At 33.8% G+C, this 25,647-nt stretch overlaps 1 protein-coding gene across 7 annotated transcripts in view; it reads left to right on the top strand.

Moving 5' to 3' along the window:
• Window positions 1-25,647, top strand: part of LOC135850085 (uncharacterized) — a 107,735-nt gene that overhangs the window by 11,627 nt on the left and 70,461 nt on the right. Inside the window, exon 2 of one of the 7 annotated variants that reach the window (XM_065370802.1) lies at window positions 21,289-23,782. The exons of 5 other annotated variants lie outside the window; for them this stretch is intronic. In XM_065370802.1, the coding sequence (XP_065226874.1) occupies window positions 21,312-23,540 (2,229 nt within the window). In that variant the 5' untranslated portion in view covers window positions 21,289-21,311 and the 3' untranslated portion in view covers window positions 23,541-23,782. Of the gene's footprint in view, window positions 1-14,016; window positions 16,401-21,288; window positions 23,783-25,647 lie in introns of those variants that run through there. One more of the 7 variants, XM_065370805.1, reaches the window with a different exon arrangement.

Genomic DNA, 25,647 nt, shown 5'->3' on the forward strand with positions numbered 1-25,647 from the left:
CTTTTTTGCCTAAATTTTGACTGCATTTCTTTTATTTCAACAGTTTTTTATTGAGTTTCGTGCTTTGAAAAAACAAGTGATTTTTTGCTCACATTTTTGTGGAATTGTGATTTTTCTTCTTCCAAAAATCATGTTTTCCTTCAAATTTCATTTTTATTTTTCGAGAAGGGGGAGGGAATGCTTCTTCAAGATTTCGTGACTGTTTTTTTTTATTTTCACCTTTTTTGGCGGATTTTTCTGCATGTTTTGTTCTTTTGAATTCTCATAGATTTTATTTTCCAACTTTTCGACGGTTTTCTCAGAATTTTCGTGTTTTTTTTGTGTCTGATTTTTTGTGAAGGTTTTGCAATTTTATCGTTGAATTTCGTGAGTTTTTTTTTCAAATTTTAGTGCTTTTTACCTTAATTTTTTCGGTGGAGTTTTTCTACTTCTTATCGAATTTATATTCTGGAATCCTCGTGATATGGTTTGTATTCGAATTTCGATGGTTTTTTCTGTGTTTTTTGAAGAAACTGCTATCGAAATTTTCGTTACTTTTTTTTGGTAATCTAGAATAAAATGTAATTTTTTATAATACTTATGCATTGTTGAAGTTTTTTGTTGCCACTTTTTTTTTTATTAACATTTTTTTGGGTTACTTTTTGGTTACTTTTTCTGGCGTTTTTGGTTACTAAAGTTACTTTTTTTGAGAAAAATTTGAATACAATCCCTGATCTTGGAATTTGAAGAAAAAAGTGAAGTGTAAGCATCACTCATGTCGATGTGAAAATTCAAAATCAAATTCTAATTGAAGCAATCAATTTGAATTTATGTATGTAAGTAATTATTAATTTTCCATTTCCATATAACCATAATAGTCTCCCAGAATAAAAAATTTTTCAGCTTGAAAATTTAGGTGCTGCTTAGAAACATACCTTGATTACATGAAATGTAAGTCAGCTGTTCTGTCTGTTACTGAATTTCTCAAATTTTTGAAATATGCTTTATATTTATGAAACCTAATGAAGTACTTTGCCATTTCGTTATGTGGATCTGCAACAATGACGAGTGGATTTTGTTACGTACTTGATTTACTCGTATGTGAAGTTTCAGAAACCTTTTTATTTGACAGTTTTAGATTGAAATAAAATTATGAGATTTGAACTATGAAAATTGACAGATCTGTTCCCTTGCAAAACTGTAGTTTGAATTTATCAAAAATGCTTTGCTTTTTCGCAACTTGTAATATTTTGTTAAACAAGCATGAATGATTTAGTAATTTTATCGAACTGTAAATTGTATTTCGTTGTCTCAAATCAAATCGAAGATCGATATTTTGATTTACAGATATCCAATTCAACTTCAAGATGGCCTCTAATCAGAATCACCTGTTTAGCGAAGAAGAAGCCAACTGGCTGTTCGGTGACGATGTGTTGAGTTTACAGAAACTAGCTGCGTTTCAATACACATGGAAGCTATGGTCCGATATCTTGTTGAGCGGTAAATACCACAACATCAAAGACGACTTAGAAACAGCCATTCTGGAAACCGAATCGGTAGTTTGGAATTTCATAAAAGACTTGAAACTGGCCTCGTCTATGAAATATGAGCTCATGTTGGCAATGCGGCAAGCCGGGAATGAAGTGATTTCATGGGCGGAATACAACCGGGAACAAATGATACCTCATCGTAAAATTACTCTTTATACCTGCCACGCGAAATATATGAAGCAGGGAAATACAATGTCGGCTAAGTGCCAATCACGTTTTTTACGGGAGAGCGTAAACGAGTTTGCATAACAGGTACATCTTATAGAAAGCGCTATCTCTCGGTGTTCCATAGTACAACTTGGACTCCAAGTTGTACTATGGAACACCGAGAGATAGCCCTTTCTATAAGATGTACCTGTTATGCAAACTCGTTTACGCTCTCACGTAAAAAACGTGATTGGCACTTAGCCGACATTGTATTTCCCTGCTTCATATCGTATTCAGACCAAATACCATGTTGGATTTCCCAGGTTGCGCGAGAAAACTGCTATCATCCAATCAGCTCGATAATAGGACGGCCTTCGAGGTCATGTGCCGATTTTGCATGGAAGACGAGCTAGAAAAGCTACCAAAAGATGAAGTAAGAGGGTACTTGAAGATGAACTCGTGGCTGAAATCTCCCTTGGTTTGCTACTGGATATGTTATCTGACCGACAAGAACCAGCTGAAGGATATCAGTAGACTTCATGACGGATGTTGCCTGGAAGGTGTAATGATTTTGAAGAAAGATGTTGATAATTGGAATAACATCGAATGGTTTTGGCGACGCTTGTGCGACGAAACCGATCAAATGGAAACAACTGCTGAAGTGCTGCGTGACGTATATAAAAACTGGTTTCTTCGCCCTTTCTATTATTTATTGAACGAAGATCAATGGCGATTCGTTTTCAATACTGTTCCAGTCGAAATTTTGATGGCTTTTTTCGTATATTATAAAGCATTACAGCAAGGGTACTTCTTGTGGGAACGATTGAAAGGTTCAATGACCGGCGAGCAGTTCACCAATTTAATGTGGAGATTTATGAAGATGAAAGAAGAACCTTTGTGTTTTCCTGCGGCCACGAAGTTGTGGAACACAGCTCCCGATCATCTCAAAAACTACGTTCTGTATCGCGGGAATTCTGTCGTAATCCATGACTTTTTCGAATCAACGTTTATTCGTCAGTTCGATAAAAATTTACAATTCTTATTCGAATTGTTAACTTTTGCTTCGGCTGAGTATCGAGAGCGAATGATTTTAGCTTACGGTGACGTGCTTTTCCAAGTTGACGATTTTTCCAAAATCGATAAAATCATCAAGCTGTGTTTGCCAAATGCCAGTCAACGCGATGAATTCAAACGGTTACTAACCAAGTCGAAAACGATGCGGGATCGCTGCGAAGAGTTATTAGTAAACGGTAAATTCGCTCTTTTGAATAAGTTCTTCGAATCTTACTGCCCCGACGAATCTGTCGTGAATAATTACCGTAAACAGTTGTTATCGGCCGGGAGAACCTGCGAAGCTTTTATTTTCGAGCCTAATAAATGGTGTGAATTTGAAAAATTTGTCGGCAGCGTAGACTCGAACTCGCCTCTTTATAACGCCGTTGGTAATCAAGTTCTTCGTTCGTGTGAATTGGCTTATTTCGACGATTGGAGCAACGTCGAACAGTTGGATCACTTGGAGAAAGCCTTCGTTCAATTTTTCACCGAAGAAGAAGAATTGGTTAAATTGAAAGCGAAATTTTCATACGAGTTGCGAAGTTTACTGAGCACCTTTTTTAGTACCTTCGTATCCGCTGAAGGGAAATTTTTCACCGCTGAGTTCTTGAAGAAATTTGTTTCGTGGCTAAACAGTAATGACAAAAGTTTCAAATCGAAGCTACTTAATGTCGATTCGATTTTTGCATCCACAATCACCAAGTTGTTGAGAATTATTCGTTTAGAGAACATGAATGACTATCTAGAGGTACACAAGTTTGTGTTTATCGAATGTGACAAACTTGATTCTAAAATTCTAGTAGCCTTAGACGAATTCCTCAAGTGGTATTTTGGAGGAGCTGAACAAGCCAAGAGGTACAAGTTGGCGAAAATATTCGACGTCGGCAATAAGGAATTTTTTCAAGAATTGAATAGCACGGCGAAAATCGACAATCGAAATTTTAGCATTGTACTTGCTTGGATGTTGGAAAACGATGAAGAAGAAATTCGAAAATTTAAAACGAAGTGTAGCTACGAAGATATTTTAGAAGCTATGTCGACGTTGCATTTCTAATACATTTATCTATGTTAGAATCGCCGAATTGTTTGTCGTTGAATTTATTATTTTTACGCGTCTTATTCTTATTTCTTATCTTATATTTTTACGTTTTTTTATGCGGTGTTTTTTGTATTTGAATAATCATGACTGGATTGTAATACTCCGATGTGTTCATTCGTTGATTTTCAGTTCAAATTTTTATATTTTAATACGTGAATTGATTGTTTGTGAAGGATCGATCGTTTATGTTTTTTTTCTTTTTTATTTGTTTGGTTCGTTTCAATGTAACTGAATTTTACGTAATAAGTGTCTACTTATTCGTCGATTTTTGAATTAAATTCAAATGTTAATATGTAAACTTGAATTTATTTTTTTCAATTTTTGAAAATTTATTGTCATTTTGGAAATTCTGATTACTAACAGTGTGATCGTGATGCAGATGAAGGTTTTCTGTTCGAGTTCTGTCATACTATTCCTTCAAATTTTGCTGTCGTTACCTACACTTCAGTTCATTGACTTGTTTTTACGTTGGTAGTAAAAATTCAAGCTAAGGCAAATAATTTTTTTTAGAAATAACGACGGACGTCAGACTTCGTCGAAAACAATTTCCAAGCTCATAGGAAAATAATTTTTCGCAAAACCGTCCAATTTTGAAAGCTCATAATAATGTATCTGAACACGGCCAGTTCGAAAATTTTCAATGTAATCCACGTATTCGTAATTATTTTCATGAACATGTTTCTCCTCGAATGGCACACTTTCACTTTTAGAGAGTTGACGATGAATATAATTTTGACCTTCGATAAAAATTGTGTTGGGATTGGTATGAATTTCAGCCATCATTTTAATCGTTATTGATTTACCTATTTTTCTTTTTACGTGATTTTTTTCTCAATTGAATTATGTTAGTGTGGAGGCTCTCAATGTTGAAAAAATTGATAAAAAATAATCGAAAAAGTTTTCTTGAAATTGCTAATTTTTTCATCAAAATTCTTCTAAATAATATCTTTCTTAGTACAAATACCTCTCTAGTGATTTCAGGAAATGTTCGTTCCCCAGCATAGTATTTTCAATTCATGAGAAATAATTTTTCGAAATAGCCTACTGCAAGAATAAATCTCTCTCAGTTTTCCAAGTAATGTTTCATCTCCGTTACATGCCATAAGGTCCCACAAATAATTATGAAAAAATTAAAATAAGATGAAATTATGTGAATTTTTAAACAAAAAACATCAACTTTTGTGTCACAATTGTTCTACGAGTAAATAAATCCCCTTACAAAAAATCTCCATTGGTCGCCTAAACAATATGGGTGCTCCTGTACAGAGCCGCCTCCCCTCCCCCCCCCCCTTGTTAGAGAAAAAAAAGGAAAATTAAATTTTCAATTTTCAATGAAAAAGTGCTGATACATTATCAATTAAATTTCCAACTACCTAGATTATATAGGTACCGAAGTCTTGCTTTTTTCACCAAAAATTGTTTTAAAATTGAAAATATCATTGTTTAGTCAATAATTCCCAAAAAGTCTTGTTTTTTGCTAAAATTGTAATAAATTTTAACTTTTGAAAAAAAAGATCAAAATTTTCATTTTTTAGCCAAATTTTTAAAAAGTTTCGGTGTTTTCCCATAAATTGCTTGAAAATCCTGATTTTGACTATAATTATTATTGTCAGTCTTTTTTTTCTTTTTTTCAAAATGGCAAAAAATCTTGATTTCTTGTCCAAATTGCCAAAAACTCTTTTTGTTCGCTAAAACTTGCTAAAAAAAATTTTTGGGGGAAAAAATTCCAAAAAGTATCGTAGGTAATCTTGTTTTTTTTTGCAAAAATTGCTTGAAAATGTTTTTTTTTTTTTTTGCAAAAAAGTACCAAAAAGTATCATTTTTTTCAATAATTGTGCAAAAGTCTCGCTTTTTTATGAAATATGTACATACTTAATGAAGTTTTTTTTGACAAAAATCATGAAAATTTGTTTGCCAATATGTAGGTATTTTTATTGAAAAGTTCTGCTTTTTGCTAAAATTGTGTAAGTCTCTCTATCGAGTTTCATTATTAGATTTTAATTACGATCAGAACGTTTCAAATTGAAAAATGTTGGTTTTCTTGCTGGTTTTTTTCATTTTATGACTTTTTTGGTTATTTTTTCGACAATCGAACTGCTGACATTGAAAGCATTACTTATTTGCGTATGTAAGTATTCATTTAAACCGTGAGAAAGTATTTTGAAACTCGAAACTTTCGTTTTATTTTCTTTTTTTTCAACTTCGAAAGATTTTTTTGAAAATTAGGTCATTTAATGGGTGCTTAGAAATTACGAACACCCTCAAAACAATGATTGTGTAAGGAATATTGCAGTAATATTGAACCTCACTGGTCCAAAAAATTTCAAAAATGAACTTAATTTAAGTACCTTTTACCAATTCTTACCCAGTCACCCCCTCCTCTTTATAGAAAAAAAATCTTGAATTTTCTTTTACAATAATGGACATTAGGGTGGGTCGTTTTTCAAATTTTTTCGAATTTTCATGGACCCTAGCAAAAAATCATGACCAAATGATCTCAGTGAGACGCCAGAAAACTTCCAACTTTTTGGTAAACGTCTGACCCCCCCCCCCCCCTCCCACGGCTCGAGCTCAAAATTTTCAATTGTTTCGATTTTTTTGTTGAAAATTATTCTTTCAAGTTAAGGTGATTTTCTGACATCTTTAATACTTGCATATGATCGCTTTTAGGGGATTAGAAAAGTTCAAAGTTCATTGCGTGATATATCAGCTGTTATATTTGTTAAATTTATAATTTATGTACATTATGTGGAAATTGAAGAAATGCTCTGTCATTCTGCGAAGATTTGCAACCGCAGCAAGTGAATTTCGAAAGTGTCTTAATTTGGAATTTGAAGGAGTATTTGAATTTTTAGAAGCCTTTGAATTTGGCTTTTCATTTTCTAATTGGGTGAAATCATAATATATGTATGACGATATAAATATGTAAATTTAAGGGTTCTGTTTTATTGCTAAAGTGTAGCTTGCATTTTCGAAATGTTTCGCTTTTCCGCCGTTTGTGATATTTTGTTTAAAAGCATGCTCGAGTAATTAAGGTTAAGCCGTGATTCTATTATGTTAAGTATCTCAAATCAACGGTCGATATTTCTGATTTACAGATATCTAATAGTAATTCAGCTTTAAAATGGACAGGAATCACGTGTTCAGCGAAAAACAAGCCCGGTGGTTGTTCGGCGAGGACGTGAAAAGTTTAGAAGACTTGGCTGCGTTTCAATACGTATGGAAGCTATGGTCGAATATAATGTTGAGCGGAAAATACCACAATATCAAAAGCGAATTGGAAGATGCACTCGACGATACCTGCCCGATAATTTTCAAGTTCATAAAACGTCTGAAACTCGACTCGATTATGGAATTTAAGCTCAAACTAGCAGTTTACGACGTGAAATCTGAATTACAGTTATGGATGGTTTACAACATGGAACAAATGTTATCCGGCCGTAAAATGACTTTTTACACCTGCCACTTGAAATACATCGTGTTCAAACCGAATATGAAGTTGGATTACGAAGGATGTGCGCGAAAACTGATATCGTCCAATCAGCTCGATAAGAGGACAGCCTTCGAGATCATGTGCCGATTCTGCATGGAAGACGAACTACATCGCTTACCCAAAGATGAAGTAAAAGGGTTCTTGAAAAAAATTACGTTCCAGCAACGTCCCCTAGCTTGGTACTGGATTTGTTATCTGACTGACGACAAAGAATCGCTGAGAAACTACGGTAAATTCATTTGCATGATTAAGGGCAAATGTTGCCTGGAAAGTGCTATGCTTTCGTTCTTAGATGTCGAGAATTGGCCAAATAACAAATGGTTTTGGCAACGCTTGTGCGACGAAACCGATCAAATGAAGAGAGCTGTCGAAGTACTCGCAGATATTAATAGAACCTGGTTTCTCCGCGACTTCTATTACGTATTGAACGAAGATCAATGGAAATACGTTTTTAATACCGCTGCTGTCGATGTTTTGTTCGCTTTCTTTCGACACTATCAGAAATTCGAGCAAGGATGCTTCGTGTGGGAACGATTGCGAGATTCGATTACCGTCGAGCAGTTCGTTGATTTGATGCAGAGACTATTGAAACCGAACGAGAAAGACTCGAAGTATTGTTTTCCTACGACCACCATGTTATGGAATACCGCTCCCGATCGTTTCAAAAACCATATACTGGAAAATGTAAATTCGATCGTGATCGATAACTTTTTCGAGTCGTCATTTATTCGCAAATATGATATAAATTTACAATTTTTATTCGAACTGCTGAATTTTGCTTCGATCGAATACAGAGAAGAGATGATTTTAACTCACGGCGACGTGCTTTTCCAAGTTGATGATTTTTCCAAAATCGATAAAATCGTCGAGCTTTGTTTACCTGATGCCAGTCAACGCGATCAATTCAAGCTTTTTTTAGCCGAGTCTGAAATGATCAAGGCTCGTTGCCAGAAGCTGTTTGTAAGCGGTAACTTTACTCTGTTGAATAAGTTCTTCGAATCGTTCTGCCCGAACGAATCCGTCTTGAATGATTACCGCAAACGGTTGTTATCCAGCGAGGAAACCTGCGACGCTTTCATTTTCGAGCCCAGTAAATGGAGTGATTTTGAAAAATTATTCGGCAGCGTCGAATCGAACTCGCCTCTTTATACTGTCGTTCGTGATCAAGTTATTCGTTCGTGTAAATTGGCTCATTTCAACGATTGGAGCAACGTCGAGCAGTTGGATCACGTGGAGAAGGTGTTGGTTCAATTTCTCACCCAAGAAGAATTGGCTGAATTGAAAACGAAATTTTTAGACGAGTTACAAACTATGTTAGTCGACTTTTTAGCCACATTTGTATCCACGAAAGAGAAATTTTTCACCGCCGAGTTCTTGGAGAAATTAGTTTCGTGGTCGAACAGTAATGACGAAGGTTTCAAATCGAAGTTGCCTGTTGATTCGATTTTTGCGTCGACGATTACCGGTTTGTTGCGTGTGATTCGGTTCGAAAATTTGAGTAGCCATGAACATCCTGAGCGGTTATTGATCAGTTACGACCGAGTAGATAGAAAAATTTTCGTAGCGTTGGACGAATTCCTCAAGTGGTATTTCGGAGGAGCCGAACAAGCCAAGAAATACAAGCTGACTAAAGTATTCGCCTTCGATGATGCGAAATTTTACCGAGCATTCAATAAGACAGCGGAAATAGACGATGAAAATGTTGATACTGTGCTGTCTTGGATGTTGGAGAAGGACGAAGAAGAAATTCGAAAATTTAAAGCGAAGTGTGAGTACTAAGATGTTTTGTATAAGAGTTCGATGTTGAGTCTTTGAGACGTTTACCTAGGTTAGAATCGAGTCGTGTTTTATTTTTTTTAAATTACATATTTTTAATCGTACTGTTGTGTTTTTTACGAGTGAATTACATATAATTATCTTAAATGTTTAATCGTGATTTTTTCGAATAAAATTTCAATTTCAACGCTCGAGTTTTTAATTTTTGTTTTTTGCTGTTCCAAGTGTAATATGAGACTTTTCCTGCTCTAACACTGAAGAGGGGGAATGTGATTTTTATAGGTTTACGATTTGTTGAAAAATTGTCCATCTTTGAATACTTATAGTTATATTATTTCAAGACTGATAGAATGTGGAGCAGTACCTGTACACAAGGGGAGGGGGAGGAAAATGGCAAGAAAAAACAAGGAAATGCAAGGATTTCAGTTGAGGTAGCAAGGAAGCAGGAAAATACCTGGGATTTTGACCATTTCTGTGTAATAGCAAGGAGTTTTCAAAAAAGTTCCTCTTAAATTTTCAATTTTATAATGCATTTTCCATTTTTTTTCTTGTAATTTTTCTCATTAAAAAATTGTTGATTTATAATAATTTTTTTTTAGAAATAACGACGACAGACTTTATTGTTGAAAACAATTCCCAAGCTAAGCTCATAGGAAAAACTATTCATTACACTCCGTTTATAATTTTTTGCAAAACCTTCCAACTTTGAAAGCTAGTATCTAAAGACTGCCAGTTCGAAAATTTTTAATGTAATCCACGTATTCGTAATTATTTTTACGAACATGTTTCTCCTCGAGTGGTTTACTTTGACCTTTGATGAGTTGACGGTCAATAATTTTGACCTTCGATAAAAATTGTGTTGGGATTGGTATGAATTTCAGCCATCATTTTAATCGTTGATTTGCCTATTTTTCTTTTTACGTGATTTTTTTTCTCAATTAAATTATGTTAGTATGAGGCTCTCAAAGTTGAAAAAAATTGAAAAAAATATAATCGAAAAAGTTTTCTTGAACTTGCCAGTTTTTCATCAAAATTCCTCTAAATAATATCTTTCTCAGTACAAATACCAGCCTCTCCAATAACTTAGGTCAGTGTTCGTTTCCTTGCACAGTGTTCTCTCCTTGGTTCAAAAAAAAAAATCAAATCAAATCAAATAATTGAGTGAAAATATTTCAGAAATTTTCAATTCATGAGAAATAATTTTTCGAAATAACCTACTTCAAGAGTAAATCTCTAATTTCTCTCAGTTTTCCAAGTATTGTTTTATCTCATGTACATATACCATAAGGTCCCACAAAATATGAAAAAATTAAAACAAGATGAAATTATGTAAATTTTTAAACAGAAAACATCAACTTTTGTGTCGAAATCGTTCTAAATATATCCCCTTTCAAAAATCTTCATTGGTCGCCTAAACAATATGGGTGTCCCTGTACATATCCGCCCCCCCCCCTATTTGAAAAAAAAATTGAAATGAAAAAAATGTTAATACGTTATCTATTACATTTCCAACTAGGCAACTACCTGGACAGTCACAAGGTGTTGTTTTTTTCTAAAAAGAGAGAAAAATCTTGCCTTTTGTTAAAAATTGCCAAAAATCATATCGTTTCGTGTTGAAAGTAGTCGCTTTTTTCGCAAAAAAATATCAGGTATAATTTTTTCAAAAATTAACCAGTAGATACTACGTACCCAGAAGTCTTGTTTTTTTTACCAAAAATTGTTTAAAAATTGAAAATATCACTCTTTTGCAGTCATAAATTCCCAAAAAGTCTTGCTTTTGGTTAAAATTGTAAAAAATTTCATCTTTTTAAAAAAATTGATCAAAATTTTCGTTTTTTGCCAAATTTTAAAAAAGGTTCGGTGTTTTGCCACAAATTGCTTGACAATCCTGCCTGTTACTGAAATTATTGTCAAAATCTTTTTGTTTTTTGTTCAAATGGCCAAAAAATCTTGTTTGTTCGCCAAAAATTGGTGTTTTGGGAAAAATTCCAAAAAGTATCATAATGTTTTTTTGTAAAAAAAAAAAATGCTTGAAAATTTTGTTTTTTGCAAAAAAAACCCAAAAGTATCATTTTTTTTTTAAATTTTGCAAAAGTTTCGCTTTTTTATCAAATAATGTGGTTTGTTGACAAAAATAATGGAAATTTTTTTGCGAATATTTTTATTGAAAAGTTCTGCTTTTTGCTAAAATTGTGGAAGTCTCTCTATCGAGTTTCATTTTTAGATTTTAATTACGATCAGAACGTTCCAATTTGAAAAGTGTTAGTTTTCTTGCTGATTTTTTTTTTCATTTTGTGACTTTTTTGGTTACTTTTTCGACCTTTGAACTTGAAAAAGTATTTTGAAACTCGAAATTTTCGTTTTATTTTCATTTTTTTCAACTTCGAAAGATTTTTTTGAAAATGAGATCATTTACTGGGTGCTTAGAAAAAAATACGAACATCCTCAAAACGATGATTGTGTAAGGAATATTGCAGTAATATTGTAACTACTCATGATGGTGCAATTAACTGTGAGTGCTCAATATTTCGGGTGAAGGTGGTACGAGTATATCATTTTTTTTCAATACCATTTATTTCTGTTCCTAACCTAAAAAGTTGATAAATTATTGATTCGATTGCACCGAGTTCAAATAATGTGTACTAATAAGTTCATTTTTACGTATTTTCCTCCAAATTTCTCAATAATAATTGAAAAATGAAAATGAAAGCCGATAGGACGACCCACATTACTATACATTCTTGTCCAAAAATTTCAAAAATGCACTTAATTCAAGTACCTTTTACCAATTCTCATCCTCTCCTCCTTATAGAAAGGAATCTTGAGTGTTTTTTTACAAATAGACACTATAGGGTGGGTCGTTTTTCAAATTTTTCCAAATTTTCATGGATCCTAGCAAAAAAATCATGGCCAAATGACCTCAGTGAGGCGCCGGAAAAATTCCAACTGTTTGGTCCATGTTTGACCCTCCTCCCCCCACCCCGGCTCAAGCTCAAAATTTTCAATTGTTTCAACTTTTTTTTTTGATAATTATTTTTTCTAGTTCAGGTGGTGTTTTGACATTTTTAGCACTTGCATATGGTCGCTTTTAGGCCATTAGAAAAGTTCAAAGTTCATTGCGTGAAATATCAGCTGTTGAATTTCTCAAATTTTTTGAAACTCACTAATTTACGTTGTGTGAAAATGGAAAGAAATGCTTTGTCATTCTAAGATTTGCAACACGAGTGAATTTTGAAAGTGTCTTATGTATGTACTTATTTGGAATTTGAAGGAGTATTTGAATTTTCAGAAGCCTTTGAATTTGGCTTTTTCTATGTAATTGGGTAAAATCATAAGACGACATTGAAGTGTTCTGTTTTAGTACTAATAAAGTAGTTTGCATTTCTTTCGTAAATGTTTCGCTTTTCCGCAGTTTTTGTTATTTTGTTTAAATGTATGTTTGAGTAATAATTAAAGCTCAGCCGTGATTACAGGGTGTCTAACACTCCTATTTATCCTACAAAAGTCCTTTTTTTTGCCTATGACACTTTTTTGTCCTTTTAGTGTCCTTTTTTTTCAACAATTTTATCCAGAAGTCCTTTTTTTTCGAAATGACTTTTTCAAATTTTCAATTTTTCCCTTTTTTCCCGGAATTTTGAACTTGTAGAAAACGGCTCATTTGTCGACTTTCTTGGAACTTGAATCACACATTTTTGTGAGCTTCGCTCGGGCTATTTGCTCTTTTTTTCCAAATAAGTGACTTATATTGTTCAAATTCAATAAAATGTTCAAAGTTTGAATCAGAAAAATGAGCTCCTCCTTCCTTACACATTTTTCTTTACTTCTCAGCAAAACATGAAATTTTGAAAACTTTCAGCCTTGCTTCACTCGGGTTTGTTGGCTTTTCTTTTTCAAGTTTGAATTTTTTCTTTCCTTTTTTTTTTGAATCGAGATGTTGAATCATCATTTAAATTTCAAGATTTTGTAGCGAAATATAGGTAACTTATTTACACAAAAAAAAACATCGTTTTCATACCTCTAAAAATATACTGAATTTCTTAAGCTTTTGCCCTCGCTTCGCTCGGGCCTGTTAGCTTTTCTTTTTCCAGTTTTAAATTTTCAAAAAAAAAAAATCATAATTCAAATTTTATAATTTTGAAACAAAACATAAATAAGTAATTCATCACACAAACAAACTTTGTTTTTGTACCTCTCGAAATGCTGATTTTCGAGAGCTCTTGCCTCGCTTCGCTCGGGCCCATTTATTTTTCTTTTTTAATTTTGAATATCATTCGAATACCGTCGTTTTTATGCCTCTCGGAGTATTAATTTCCGAAAACTTTTGCCAGCTCGTGGCCTCGTGCTCGTTTGCTTTTCTTTTTTCATTTTCAATTTTTCAACAAAAAAGATCATCATTATTCGAATTTCAAAATTTTGAAGCATAATAATATACTTAGTATGTAACTCATCATTATAAACACTCCCCCCCCCCCAAAAAGCACACAAGATGACAATTTTTCATATTACCCAAAATACATTCTAATTTTTGAGAGCTTTCGCCCTCGCTTCGCCAGAGCCAGTTTGTTTCTCTTTTCCTTAATTATAATAGTTAATAAATTCCGAACTTGAAGCAGAAATCTCGCCTACTCTCCCCCCCCCCCTAAAAAATCCCAAGTGTTCAAAAACTGTCCAGTTAAAAGTCCTGCTAAAATACCTTTGGCTAAAAACTTGAATAAAAATTTTGAACCTCCCACCTTGAAAAAATTTTGACCCCCCCCCTCTCCAACCTCAAAAAATTCCATAAGTGCTCGAAAAATGACCTGCTGAAAGTCCTACTAAAAGTCCTTTTCAAGTCCTTTTTTTTCATTTTGAAACTTTGTTAGACACCCTGTAATGTATTTTGCTATCTTAAATCGACGGTCGATATTTTTGATTTACAGATATCTTGTAATTCAACTTCAAGATGAACAGGAATCACGTGTTCAGCGAAAAAGAAGCCCAGTGGTTGTTCGGCGAGAACGTGCGAAGTTTGCAGGAACTAGCTTCGGTTCAATACGTATGGAAGCTGTGGTCCAATATAATGTTGAGCGGAAAATACCACGACATTAAAAGCGAATTGAAAGTAGCACTTGACGAAACCTACCCGATAGTTTACAAGTTCATAAAACGTCTGAAACTCGACCCGTCAGTGGTTTGTATCCTCAAAAAAGCAGTTGCCCTTGTGAAATCTGAATTAGAGTTATGGATGATTTACAACCATGAAGAAATGTTATCCGGTCGTAAAATGACTTTTTACACCTGCCAATTAAAATACTTCAAGTTCAAACCAAATATGAGGTTGGATTACGAAGGAAGTGCACGAAATCTGATCACGTATAAGCAGGTGGATGATCGGACCGCTTTCGAAATCATGTGCCTATTCTGCATGGAAGACGAACTATATCGCTTACCGAAAGCTAAGGTAAATGGGTTCTTGAAGAAAATTACGTTCGAGAAACATCCCTTGGCTTGGTACTGGATATGTTATCTGACTAACAAGGAAGCGCTGAAGAACGTCGGAGAATTGATTTGTATGAATCAGGGCGAATGTTGTCTGGAAAACATTATACTTTCGGAATTGAATATCGCGAATTGGCCAACTGTTAAATGGTTTTGGCAACACTTGTGTTGTGAAACCGAACGAATGAATAGTGCTGTTGTATTACCGGCAGTACTGGCACTACAGGCAGATATTTATAGAACCTGGTTTCTCCACGACTTCTATTACGTATTGAATGAAGATCAGTGGCAATATGTTTTTAATACCGCTGCAATCGACATTTTGTTCGCTTTCTTTCGACACCATCAGAAATTCGATCAAGGGTGTTTCCTGTGGGAACGATTGCGAGATTCAATGACCATCGAGCAGTTTGTTGATTTAATGGAGGGACTAATGGAACCGAAAGAGACGAACGCCTTGAAGTATTGTTTTCCTGCGACCACCATGTTATGGAATACTGCTCCCGATCGTTTCAAAAACCATATACTGAACGAACAAAATTCTTTCGTGATTGATAACTTTTTCGAGTCGTCGTTTATTCGCCAATTTGATAAAAATTTACAGTTTCTATTCGAACTGCTGGATTTTGCTTCGATCGAGTACAGAGAAGAGATGATTTTAACTCACGGCGACGTTCTTTTCCAAGTTGATGATTTTTCCAAAATCGATAGAATCGTCGAGCTGTGTCTACCTGATGCCAGCCAACGCGATCGATTCAAGCTTTTTTTAGCCAAGTCTGAAATGATCGAGGGTCGTTGCCAGGAGCTGTTCGTAAAGGGTGACTTCATTCAGTTGAACAAGTTCTTCGAATCGTTCTGTCCCAACGAATTCGTCGTGAATGATTACCGCAAACGGTTGTTATCGAGCGAGAAACCCTTCGAAGCTTTCATTTTCGAGCCCAATAAATGGCGTGATTTCGAAAAATTTGTCGGCAGCGTTGATTCAAACTCACCTCTTTATACCATTGCCCGTGACCGAGTTCTTGGTTCGTGTAAATTGACTCATTTCAACAATTGGAGCAACGTCGAGCAATTGGGTCTCTTGGAGAAAGCCTTCGTTCAATTTTTCACCCAAGAAGAGTTGGCTGAATTGAAAACGAAATTTTTAGACGAATTGCGAGATATGCTAAACGGTTTTTTTACCACCTTTGCATGCAATGAACAGGAATTTTTCACCGCCGAGTTCTTGGAGAAATTTGTTTCGTGGTCGAACAGTAGTGACGAAGGTTTCAAATCGGAGTTGCCTGTGGATTCGATTTTCGTGTCGACGATTACTAGTTTTTTGTATGTGCTTCGGGTGTTACGATACGAACGATTAGACGCAACAATTTTGGTAGCGTTGGACGAATTCTTCAAGTGGTATTTTGTAGGAGCCGAACAAGCCAAGAAATACAAGATGACTAAAATATTCGCATTCGATGATGCGAAATTTTATCAAGAATTCAATGAGACTGCGAAAGTCAACGATCAAGATGTCGATGTTTTGCTGGCTTGGATGTTTGAGAATGACGAAGAAAGAATTCGAAAATTTAAAGCGAAGTGTGGCTTCGAAAATGTTTTGAAAATGAGCTCGATGTTGAGCCTTTAAGGCGTTTACCTAAATTAGAATCGAGTCGTTTTTTATTTGTTTGATTATTTTTAATCGTAACTTATTGTAAGAGTTTTTTTAACGTAATTGTGTGCCAATGATCATTTCTTTTTTTTTTTTTTATTACTAAGAATAATTTATGACTGAATTACAATTCGCCTTCAATGTTTAATTGTGAGTTTTCAAAATAAAATTAACATTCGATTTTTTTTTTTTTTTGCTGATTCAAGTAATCGTTGAAATCTTACTCTTTACCAAAAATTTTGAAAGTTGTTTTTTTTTTCAATAATTTGCGAAACATTTTCAAGAGTTTTGTTCTTTGCCTAAATTGTCAAAAATTTCTGAAAAGCTTCACTTCTTTGCTAAAAATTGTCAAAAAGTCAGTTTTTTTATTTCAAAAATTATGTGCATAAAATTTTTGCTCTTGCGAAAAAATTTTCAAACATCTCACTGTTATTCTAAAATTAACCAGAATTCTCGTTTTTTACCAGACTTTTTCATTTGCTATTTTTCAAAAATTTTCAATTTTTAATTTTTTTGCGAAAAACTTCCAAACAATTGTTAAAAACAAACCTTCTTTTGGTTAATTAAAATCGACAAAATACTCGATAAATTCAATTTGTTTTGAAATTACAAAACGTGTTCGCCAACAATCGAAAAAATAAATTCTGTCAGCAAAAATTTTGGTTTTGGAGGTTTCAGGCTACGATCTCTCTTTCTATTCAATGGTTTTGTTGAACTGACAATAAGCTTGAGAAGGGTAAGCAGGCATCTGGCTTCAATGTGAAAGAACCGTGATAATGAAAATAAGAGTATGTATTATTCGTTGCATTTTCACAAAAATTACTCTTGAATTTTCGTCAAAAAATCATCCACCATTCGTCGTCGACGGCGACTTTCAATTTGCGTGCAGTTGCACCAATCTTCTATATTATTGAAAAACCCAATGGTCCGCAATGATATTGATATGGTCTTTCTCTAAAATTATAGTTCGCAGCGTACGCCTTTTCGACGGGAGAACAGCGTTCGCATTCACATCTTATGTCACCAGCGTCATTATATGTACTCTATTCTGGGTATAATATAATAAAATGATGAATAATTAGGTAATTATTATCTACACACGAGTAAGAAAATGTTCGATTTTATTTATAAAATAGTACTTTACTCCACTACTCCAGTCATATAATCAATGGACATCGTGAAGAATATCAAAATAATTTGCATCGACGCTTTTCTCATTTTTTTCCACTCGGTTATTTTTTATTTTGAAAATTTTATCGAGATATTTGAAAGTATACTGGATTCTTCGTAGTTTTGCTGTGGGCTATTTTATACGTACATTCGACGATTCCGAGTTGTGTAATTTTCTATTAAAACTTGATTAGTTTTCAGATTGAATTGAATCCTAAAAAATTGTAATTACTCGTACTTTAATTCAAACAAACCTTCGGGCATCGTTTTATTTACAACAGAAATGAATAATGACCTCATGCTCTAATTCCAATTTCAATTGAATTTGTAATATGGTGCTATAAATTTTCGAAATCCATTTGCCTAATTTATCCTGATCATTGGATTACTGCATTTTTTAAAATGTATTCAAACTGCGTAATTCATTTCCAACTGTCTAGACTAGATACACTGCTTTTTCAACGTAATACATACTTAGTTACAAAGTCTTACTTTTTGATAAAATCCAGTCTTGGTTTCTGCCAAAATAAGAAAGAAATCTCGCCTTTTTTTTTAAATCGCGAAAAAAATCTCGTTTCTGGTCGAAAGTAGTCGCTTTTTCGCTAAAAATTCCAAAAGATCGAATTTTTTGAATAAAATAATCAGTACCCGAAAGTCTTGCTTTTTTTTTAATCAAAAATTGTTAAAAAATTGAAGCACTCTTTTGCAGTTGATAAATCCCAAAAAGTCTTGCTCTTTACTAAAATTGTCAAACATTCTCGCTTGTTCAAAAATTAATCAAAATTTCCGATTTTGGCCAAATGGCCAAAAATTTTGATTTTTTTCCATAAATTAAGTACCTACTAGAAAACCCTGCCTTCTACTGAAAGTATGGTCGAAGTCTTGCTTTCTGCTGAAAATAACAAAAAGTCTTGTCTTTTGTGTTCAAATGGCCAATAAAAATTGTTTTTTGCTAACAATTGCTAAATAATTCCAAAAATTGTGCAAAAGTCTCGCTTTTTCATCGAAAAGTTTTTTGACAAAAATAATGAAAATTTTGTTTTCCAATACCTAATTGTTGAAAAGTTCTGAATTTTGCTAATATTGTGAAAGTCTCTCAATCGAGATACATTATTATTAGATTTTAATTACTAATAGAACGTTTCAATTTAAAATGTGCTGTTTTTTTTGTGATATTTTTCGTTTCTTCACTTTTTTGGTTACTTTTTCGAGCTACGAATTGCTGACATTGAAAACTTACTCATTTATTTATTCATTTAAGCTGTAAGAAAGTATGCGTATTTTGAAACTCCAAACTGTCGTTTAATTTTAATTTTTTCATCTTCGAAAGATTATTTTGAAAATGAGGTCATCTACATTGTTTAAAAATCGAAAATATCACTCTTTTGCAGTCAATAAATTCTCCAAAAAGTCTTACTTTTTGCTAAATTTATAAAAAATCACAACTTTTTGAAAAATTGATCAAACTTCTTGTTTTTTGGTCAAATGAAAAAGTTTCGGTATTTGCCACAAGTTGCTTGAAAATCCTGCCTTTTACAGAGATTATTGTCAAATCTTTTTTTTTGTTGCTCAAAATGGCAAAAAATTTTGTTTTTTGTTCAAATGGCCAAAAGCTTTTGTTTGTTTGCCAAAAATTGCTAAAAAAGTTTGTTTTTGGAAAAAATTTCAAAAAGTGTCATAATCTTGTTTTTTTTTTTTACAAAGAATTGCTTGAAAATTTTGTTTTTTGCAGAAAATGTCATAGGTATCTTTTTTTTTTTTTTTTAAATTGTGCAAAAGTTTCGCTTTTTTATCAAATAGTTTTTCAACAAAAAGTATGAAAAGTGACCTTAAAAATGTCAGGCTCATGCACAGGTTGTCCACAAATTGAAAAACCGGTTTGATCAAAAAATTCAAACTGGTTTTTATTGGCGCAATGTATTTTACACACTAAGGTGACAAAACCGTGATATGAATTTTTTAAAACCGGTTCATTAATTTGCAACCAGTGAACAAAAATTGACAAAAATTGTAGATAAAGAAAAAAGCTCGAACAAAAGTTGTAGAGCGTGAAAAATTACACAATTCTGTCTAATCACATTTTGAAACCGGTTCATCGGTTCGCGTTTAGCAACCAGTTTTTGCCAATCACCTAAAATTTGAAGATAGAGAAAAAAGCCCAAAGCCAAAGTTGTAGAGCGTGAAAAATTGAACCATTTTTGCTCATCACATTTTGAAACTGGTTCATTAATTTGCAACTAGTTATCAAAAATTACCTAAAAATTGGGGATCGAGAAAAAAGCTTGAAAGAAGAGTTGTAGAGTGTGAAAAATTACACAATTCTGTTCAATCACATTTTGGAACCGGTTCATTGGTTTGCATTAATCAACCAGTTTTTCACAATCACCTGAAAATTGAAGATAGAGAAAAAAGCTCAAAACAAAAGTTGTAGAGAGAAAAAAGCTTAAAGTCAAAGTTGTAGAGCGTGAAAAATTGAACCATTTTTGCTGATCGGATTCTGAAACTGGTTCATTAATTTGCAACCAGTTACCAAAAATCACCTAAAAATTGCATGGAGATCGAGAGAAAAGCTTGAAATAAAAGTTGTACAGCGTGAAAAATTACACAATTCTGTGTAATCACATTTTAAAACCGGTTCGCATTTAGCAACCAGTTTTTGGCAATCGCCTGAAAATTGAAGATAGAGAAAAAATCTTGAAACAAAAGTTGTAGAGAGAAAAAAGCTTGAAATCAAAGTTGTAGAGAGTGAAAAACAGAACCATTTTTGCTGATCGGATTCTGAAACTGGTTCATTAATTTGCAACCAGTTACCAAAAATCACCTAAAAATTGGAGATCGAGAGAAAAGCTTGAAACAAAAGTTGTAGTTATAGCGTGAAAAATTACGCAATTCTGTCTAATCACATTTTGAAACCGGTTCATTGGTTTGAATTTAGCAACCAGTTTTTGACAATCACCTGAAAATTGGAGATGAAGAAAAAAGTTTGAAACGTAAGTTATAGAGTGTTAAAAATTGAACTATTTTCGCTTATCAGATTTTGAAACTGGTTAATTAATTCGCAGCAATTAAGTAAGCCATCAAATGTTACCTGGTTGCAAATTAATTATCCACTTTCAAAATCTGATCAGCGAAAATGGTTCAATGTTTCACGTTCTTCAACTTTTGTTTTAAGCGTTTTTCTCTATCTTCGATTTTCAGGTGATTTGTCAAAAACTGGTTGCTAAATGCAAACCAATGAACCGGTTTCAAAATGTAATTGAACAGAACTGTGTAATTTTTCACGCTCTACAACTTTTTTTTCAATTTTTCTTTATCTACAATTTTTGTTCATTTTTGTCAACTGGTTGCAAATTAATAAACCGGTTTCAAAAAATTCGTATCACGTTTTTGTCGCCTTGGTGTGTAGAATACATTACGCCAATAAAAACCAGTTTGGATTTTTTGACTAAACTGGTTTTTCAATTCGTGCCTGAAATTTTCAAGGTCGCTTTTGAAAGCCCTATTTTAACCTACTCAACGCCGCTTCATTTATCTTGTTAGCTCTTTCCACTTAGAAATAAAAGCCACCGAGCACTACTTTTGTGTCATACTGTATATGTTCAGTTTGTGTATTTTCCTCTTTTCTCAATAACAATGAAAATGAATAAGACGAGACGACGACCCGCTTACTGTATCTTGTTCAAAAACTTTCAAAAATGAACTTCATAAGATGACATAAATATGTTAAAAGAAGGGTTTTGTTTTACTGCCGAAGTGTAGCTTGCATTTTTATAATGTTTCGCTTTTCCGCAGTTTTTGATATTTTGTTAAAAAGCATGCTCGGGTATATTAAGGTTAAGCTGTGATTGTATTATGTTATCTCAAACCGACGGTCGATATTTCTGATTTACAGATATCTAGTAATTCAACTTCAAGATGGACAAGAACCACGTGTTTAGTGAAGAAAAAGAAGCCCAGTGGTTCAAGACGGACAAAAATCACGTGTTTAGCGAAAAAGAAGCCCGGTGGTTGTTCGGCGAGGACGTGACAAGTTTACAGGAACAGGCTGCGTTTCAATACGTATGGAAGCTATGGTCCAATATAATGTTGAGCGGAAAATACCACAATATCAAAAGCACAATGGAAGTAGCGATTAACGATACCTGCCCGATAGTTGTGAAGTTCATAAAACGTCTGAAACTCGGCTCGCCTGTGGAATTCAAGCTCAAAGTAGCAGTTTTCGATGTGAAATCTGAATTAGAGTTATGGATGGTTTACAACCGGGAACAAATGTTATCCGGGCCCGGGCGTGGAATAACTTTTTACACCTGCCACTTGAAATACATCGTGTTCAAACCAAATTCAAGGTTGGATTTCGAAGGATGTGCGCGAAAACTGATATCGACCAATCAGCTCGATAAGAGGACAGCCTTCGAGGTCATGTGCCGGTTTTGCATGGAAGACGAACTCCGTCGCTTACCGAAAGATGAAGTAACAGGATTCTTGAAAAAAATCACGTTCCAGAAACATCCCCTAGCTTGGTACTGGATCTGTTATTTGACTGACGACAAAGAAGCGCTGAAAAGCATGGGCGAACTTATGCGCTTGATTAAAGGCACATGTTGCCTGGAAACTGCTATGCTTACGTTTGACGATGTCGAGAATTGGGAAAATAACGAATGGTTTTGGCAACGCTTGTGCGACGAAACCGATCAAATGAAGAGAGCTGTCGAAGTACTCGCAGATGTTAATAGAACCGGGTTTCTTCGCGACTTCTATTACGTATTGAACGAAAAGCAATGGCAATATGTTTTCAATACCGCTGCAGTCCACGTTTTGTTAGCTTTCTTTCGACACTATCAGAAATTCGAGGAAGGGTGCTTCGTGTGGAAACGATTGCGAGATTCGATGACCGTCGAGCAGTTTGTTTATTTGATGCGGAGACTATTGAAGCCGAAAGAGAAAGACTCGAATTATTGTTTTCCTACGGTCACCATGTTATGGAATACCGCTCCCGATCGTTTCAAAAACCATATACTGGAAGAAGAAAATTCGATCGTGATTGATAACTTTTTCGAGTCGTTATTTATTCGCAAATTTGATAAAAATTTACAATTTTTATTCGAACTGCTGAGTTTTGCTTCGATCGAGTACAGAGAAGATATGATTCTCAATCACGGCGACGTGCTTTTTCAAGTTGATGATTTTTCCAAAATCGATAAAATCGTCGAGCTTTGTCTACCTGATGCCAGCCAACGCGATAAATTTAAGCTTTTTATAGCCGAGTCTAAGATGATCAAGGCTCGTTGCGAGAAGCTGTTTGTAAAATGTGACTTCACTCTGTTGAATACGTTCTTCGAATCGTTCTGTCCCAACGAATCCGTCGTGAATGATTTCCGCAAACTGTTGTTATCGAGCGAGAAAACCTGCGAAGCTTTCCTTTTCGAGCCCAATAAATGGCGTGATTTCGAAAAGTTTGTCGGCGGCAGCGTCGATTCGAACTCGCCTCTTTATACCGTTGTTCGTGAACAAGTTCTTGGTTCGTGTGAATTGGCTTATTTCGACGATTGGAGCAACGTCGAGCAGTTAGGTCACTTGGAGAAAGCCTTCGTTCAATTTTTCACCCAAGAACAATTGGTTAAATTGAAAGCTGTATTTTTAGACGAGTTGCGAGATATGCTAAACAGCTTTTTTACCACCTTCGTATCCACTAAAGGGAAATTTTTCACCGCCGAGTTCTTGAAGAAATTTGTTTCGTGGTCAAACAGTAATGACGAAGATTTCAAATCGAAGTTGTCTATGGATTCGATTTTTGTGTCGACGATTACCAATTTGTTGAGTGTAATTCGATTCGAGGACGTGAGTAACAATATAAGTGCGCATTTGTTATTAATCAAACACAACCGAGTAGATACACAAATTCTCGTAGCGTTGGACGAAGTCCTCGAGTGGTATTTCGGAGGAGCCGAACAAGCCAAGAAATACAAGCTAACTAAAGTGTTCACCTTCGATGACGCGAAATTTAACCAAGAATTCAATAAGACAGCGAAAATCGACGATCAAGATGTTGATACTGTGCTGGATTGGATGTTGGAGAATGACGAAGAAGAGATTCGAAAATTTAAAGCGAAGTGTGATTTCGAAGATGCAGTTTTGAGCCTTTAAAGCGTTACCTGGGTTAGAATATTAGCATCGAATCGTTTTTTATTGTGTTTTATCATTTTTAATCGTAATGTAATTTTTTTAAAACGTGATTGTGTGCCAATGATCATTTTCTTTCATTCTTCTTTTTTTTAATGTATGTACTACGTAAAAGAGTGATTATGAATGACTGCATGAATTATAATTACCTATCTTTAATGTTTAATTGTGAGTTTTTGAAATAAAATTAACCCTTGAGTTTTTGATTTTTTTTTTTTTTTTTGGCTGATTACAGTGTAATATGAGATATTTCTTGCTCGAACCCTGAAGAGGGGGAAGGTGATTTTCATGCGTTTATACGATTTCTTGTTAAATTCTTTACCTTTGAAGACATACATATACCATAAATTATTTCGAGAGTAATGGAATGTGGAGCAGATTGGTTTGTGAAGGTTGAAATAGAATAAATGGGTCATTCGTAATCGAAATTTTCACGGTAAAAGCCCAACTTTTTATATATTATCATAGTAAATGATAAAGTATGAAACTTATTCATTTTAAAATTTGAGAAAAGAAAATTGGAGTGAAACCCTTTCTTTACTTTTCTTTCAAATGAACTAATTTTCAAAATGAGATTTTATTTCCACGGTCGGTCCTCCCCCTAAACGAAAAATATTTCAACCGACGAAATTCGCTCGAATTGAATTATGAGTGGGAATGACCTTGAAATAAAATTTGCTTCGCTGTGTCCAAATTTGTAGGGTAAGGTAGAGGAAGGCGAAAATAGTCAAACACGTAAACATTGAGATCAAAATGATTCAAAAATTGTATTACTTACCTTTATTCAAATGTCTTCTGTCAAAATCGTACTTTTTGGCAAAAAGTTCATTTTTTCCAAAAAAATTCCAAAAAAATCTGACATTACCAACAATTTTTCAAGTCAAGTTTTTTCAATAATTGTCTTGAAGTCCGGATTTTTGCTAAAATTTTGCAAGATTTTTGTTTTTCATTTTTTGCCTTAAGTTGTCGAAAATTCCTACTTTTTTTCAAAAATTTCTGAAAAACTTCTAAATGATTTCGTTTTTCCGAAAATTACGTAAAATTTTCGCATTTCTGAAAAAAAGTTCATTTTTATTTTAAAACCAGCGAAAATTCTCGTTTGTTTGCCAGAAGTTGTCAAAATCCTATTTTTTTGTTTTTTTTTTCAAAAATTGCTAATTCTTACTTTTTTTGCGAAAAAGTGCGAAAAATTGCTAAAAACCCAACCTTTTTGCTAAAAAGTAATTAACGTCTTGTTTTCTATCGGAAATGTTTTTTTGAACACTTGGATTTTTGGTGAGTATGACCTTGAACCAAAATTAGCTTCGTTGTGTTCAAATTTCTAGGAAAAGGTGAAGAAAAGTGAAAGTAGTCAGAAACGTCAACACTGAAATCAAAATCGAAAATTATATTACATTTTATCCAACTCAACCCGTCTTTTGCCAAAATTGTCAAAATCTTACTTTTCACCAAAAAGTTCCGTTTTTCTAACCAATATTTCACTTTGCCACAAATTTTAAAGGGTAGTTTTTTTAAATGATTGTCTTGAAGACCAGCTTTTTGTTGACATTTTACAAGATAGTCTTGTTTTTCCCCTAAAATTGTCAAAAATGTTTCCTTTTTATCAAAAATTTCTGAAAAGCTTCACTTCTTTGCTATTATCAAAAGATCTCGTTTTTCCATTAAAAATTACATAAAATTTTCACTTCCCAAAAATGTTTTCAAAAATCTCACTTATTTCAAAATTCTTGTTTGCTTTCCAGAAGTTGTCAATTTTGCTTTTTTTCAAAAATTGTCAATTCTCAATTTTTTGCGAAAAACTGCCAAGAATTGCTAAAAGTCAACTTTTTCGTTTGAATTGTCTACGTCTTGTTTTCTGCCAAAAATCAGAAAAAATGAATTCTGCCAGCAAAAATTTTGGTTTTGGAGGTTTCCGGTTACGATTTCTCCTAATTAAATGATTTTATTGAACAGAAAATGAGTGAAACTTTTGCCCGTTCCTCCCCCTCTTTCGCTCCTCCTTTATCGAATTTAAGGCTTATAAAAATGGGTATTTATTTCAGTTTTTTATTTTCGAAGAAACTTCTGCTGA

Source organism: Planococcus citri, chromosome 1, assembly GCF_950023065.1.
Source record: "Planococcus citri chromosome 1, ihPlaCitr1.1, whole genome shotgun sequence".
Classification (NCBI taxonomy): Eukaryota; Metazoa; Arthropoda; class Insecta; order Hemiptera; family Pseudococcidae; genus Planococcus; species Planococcus citri.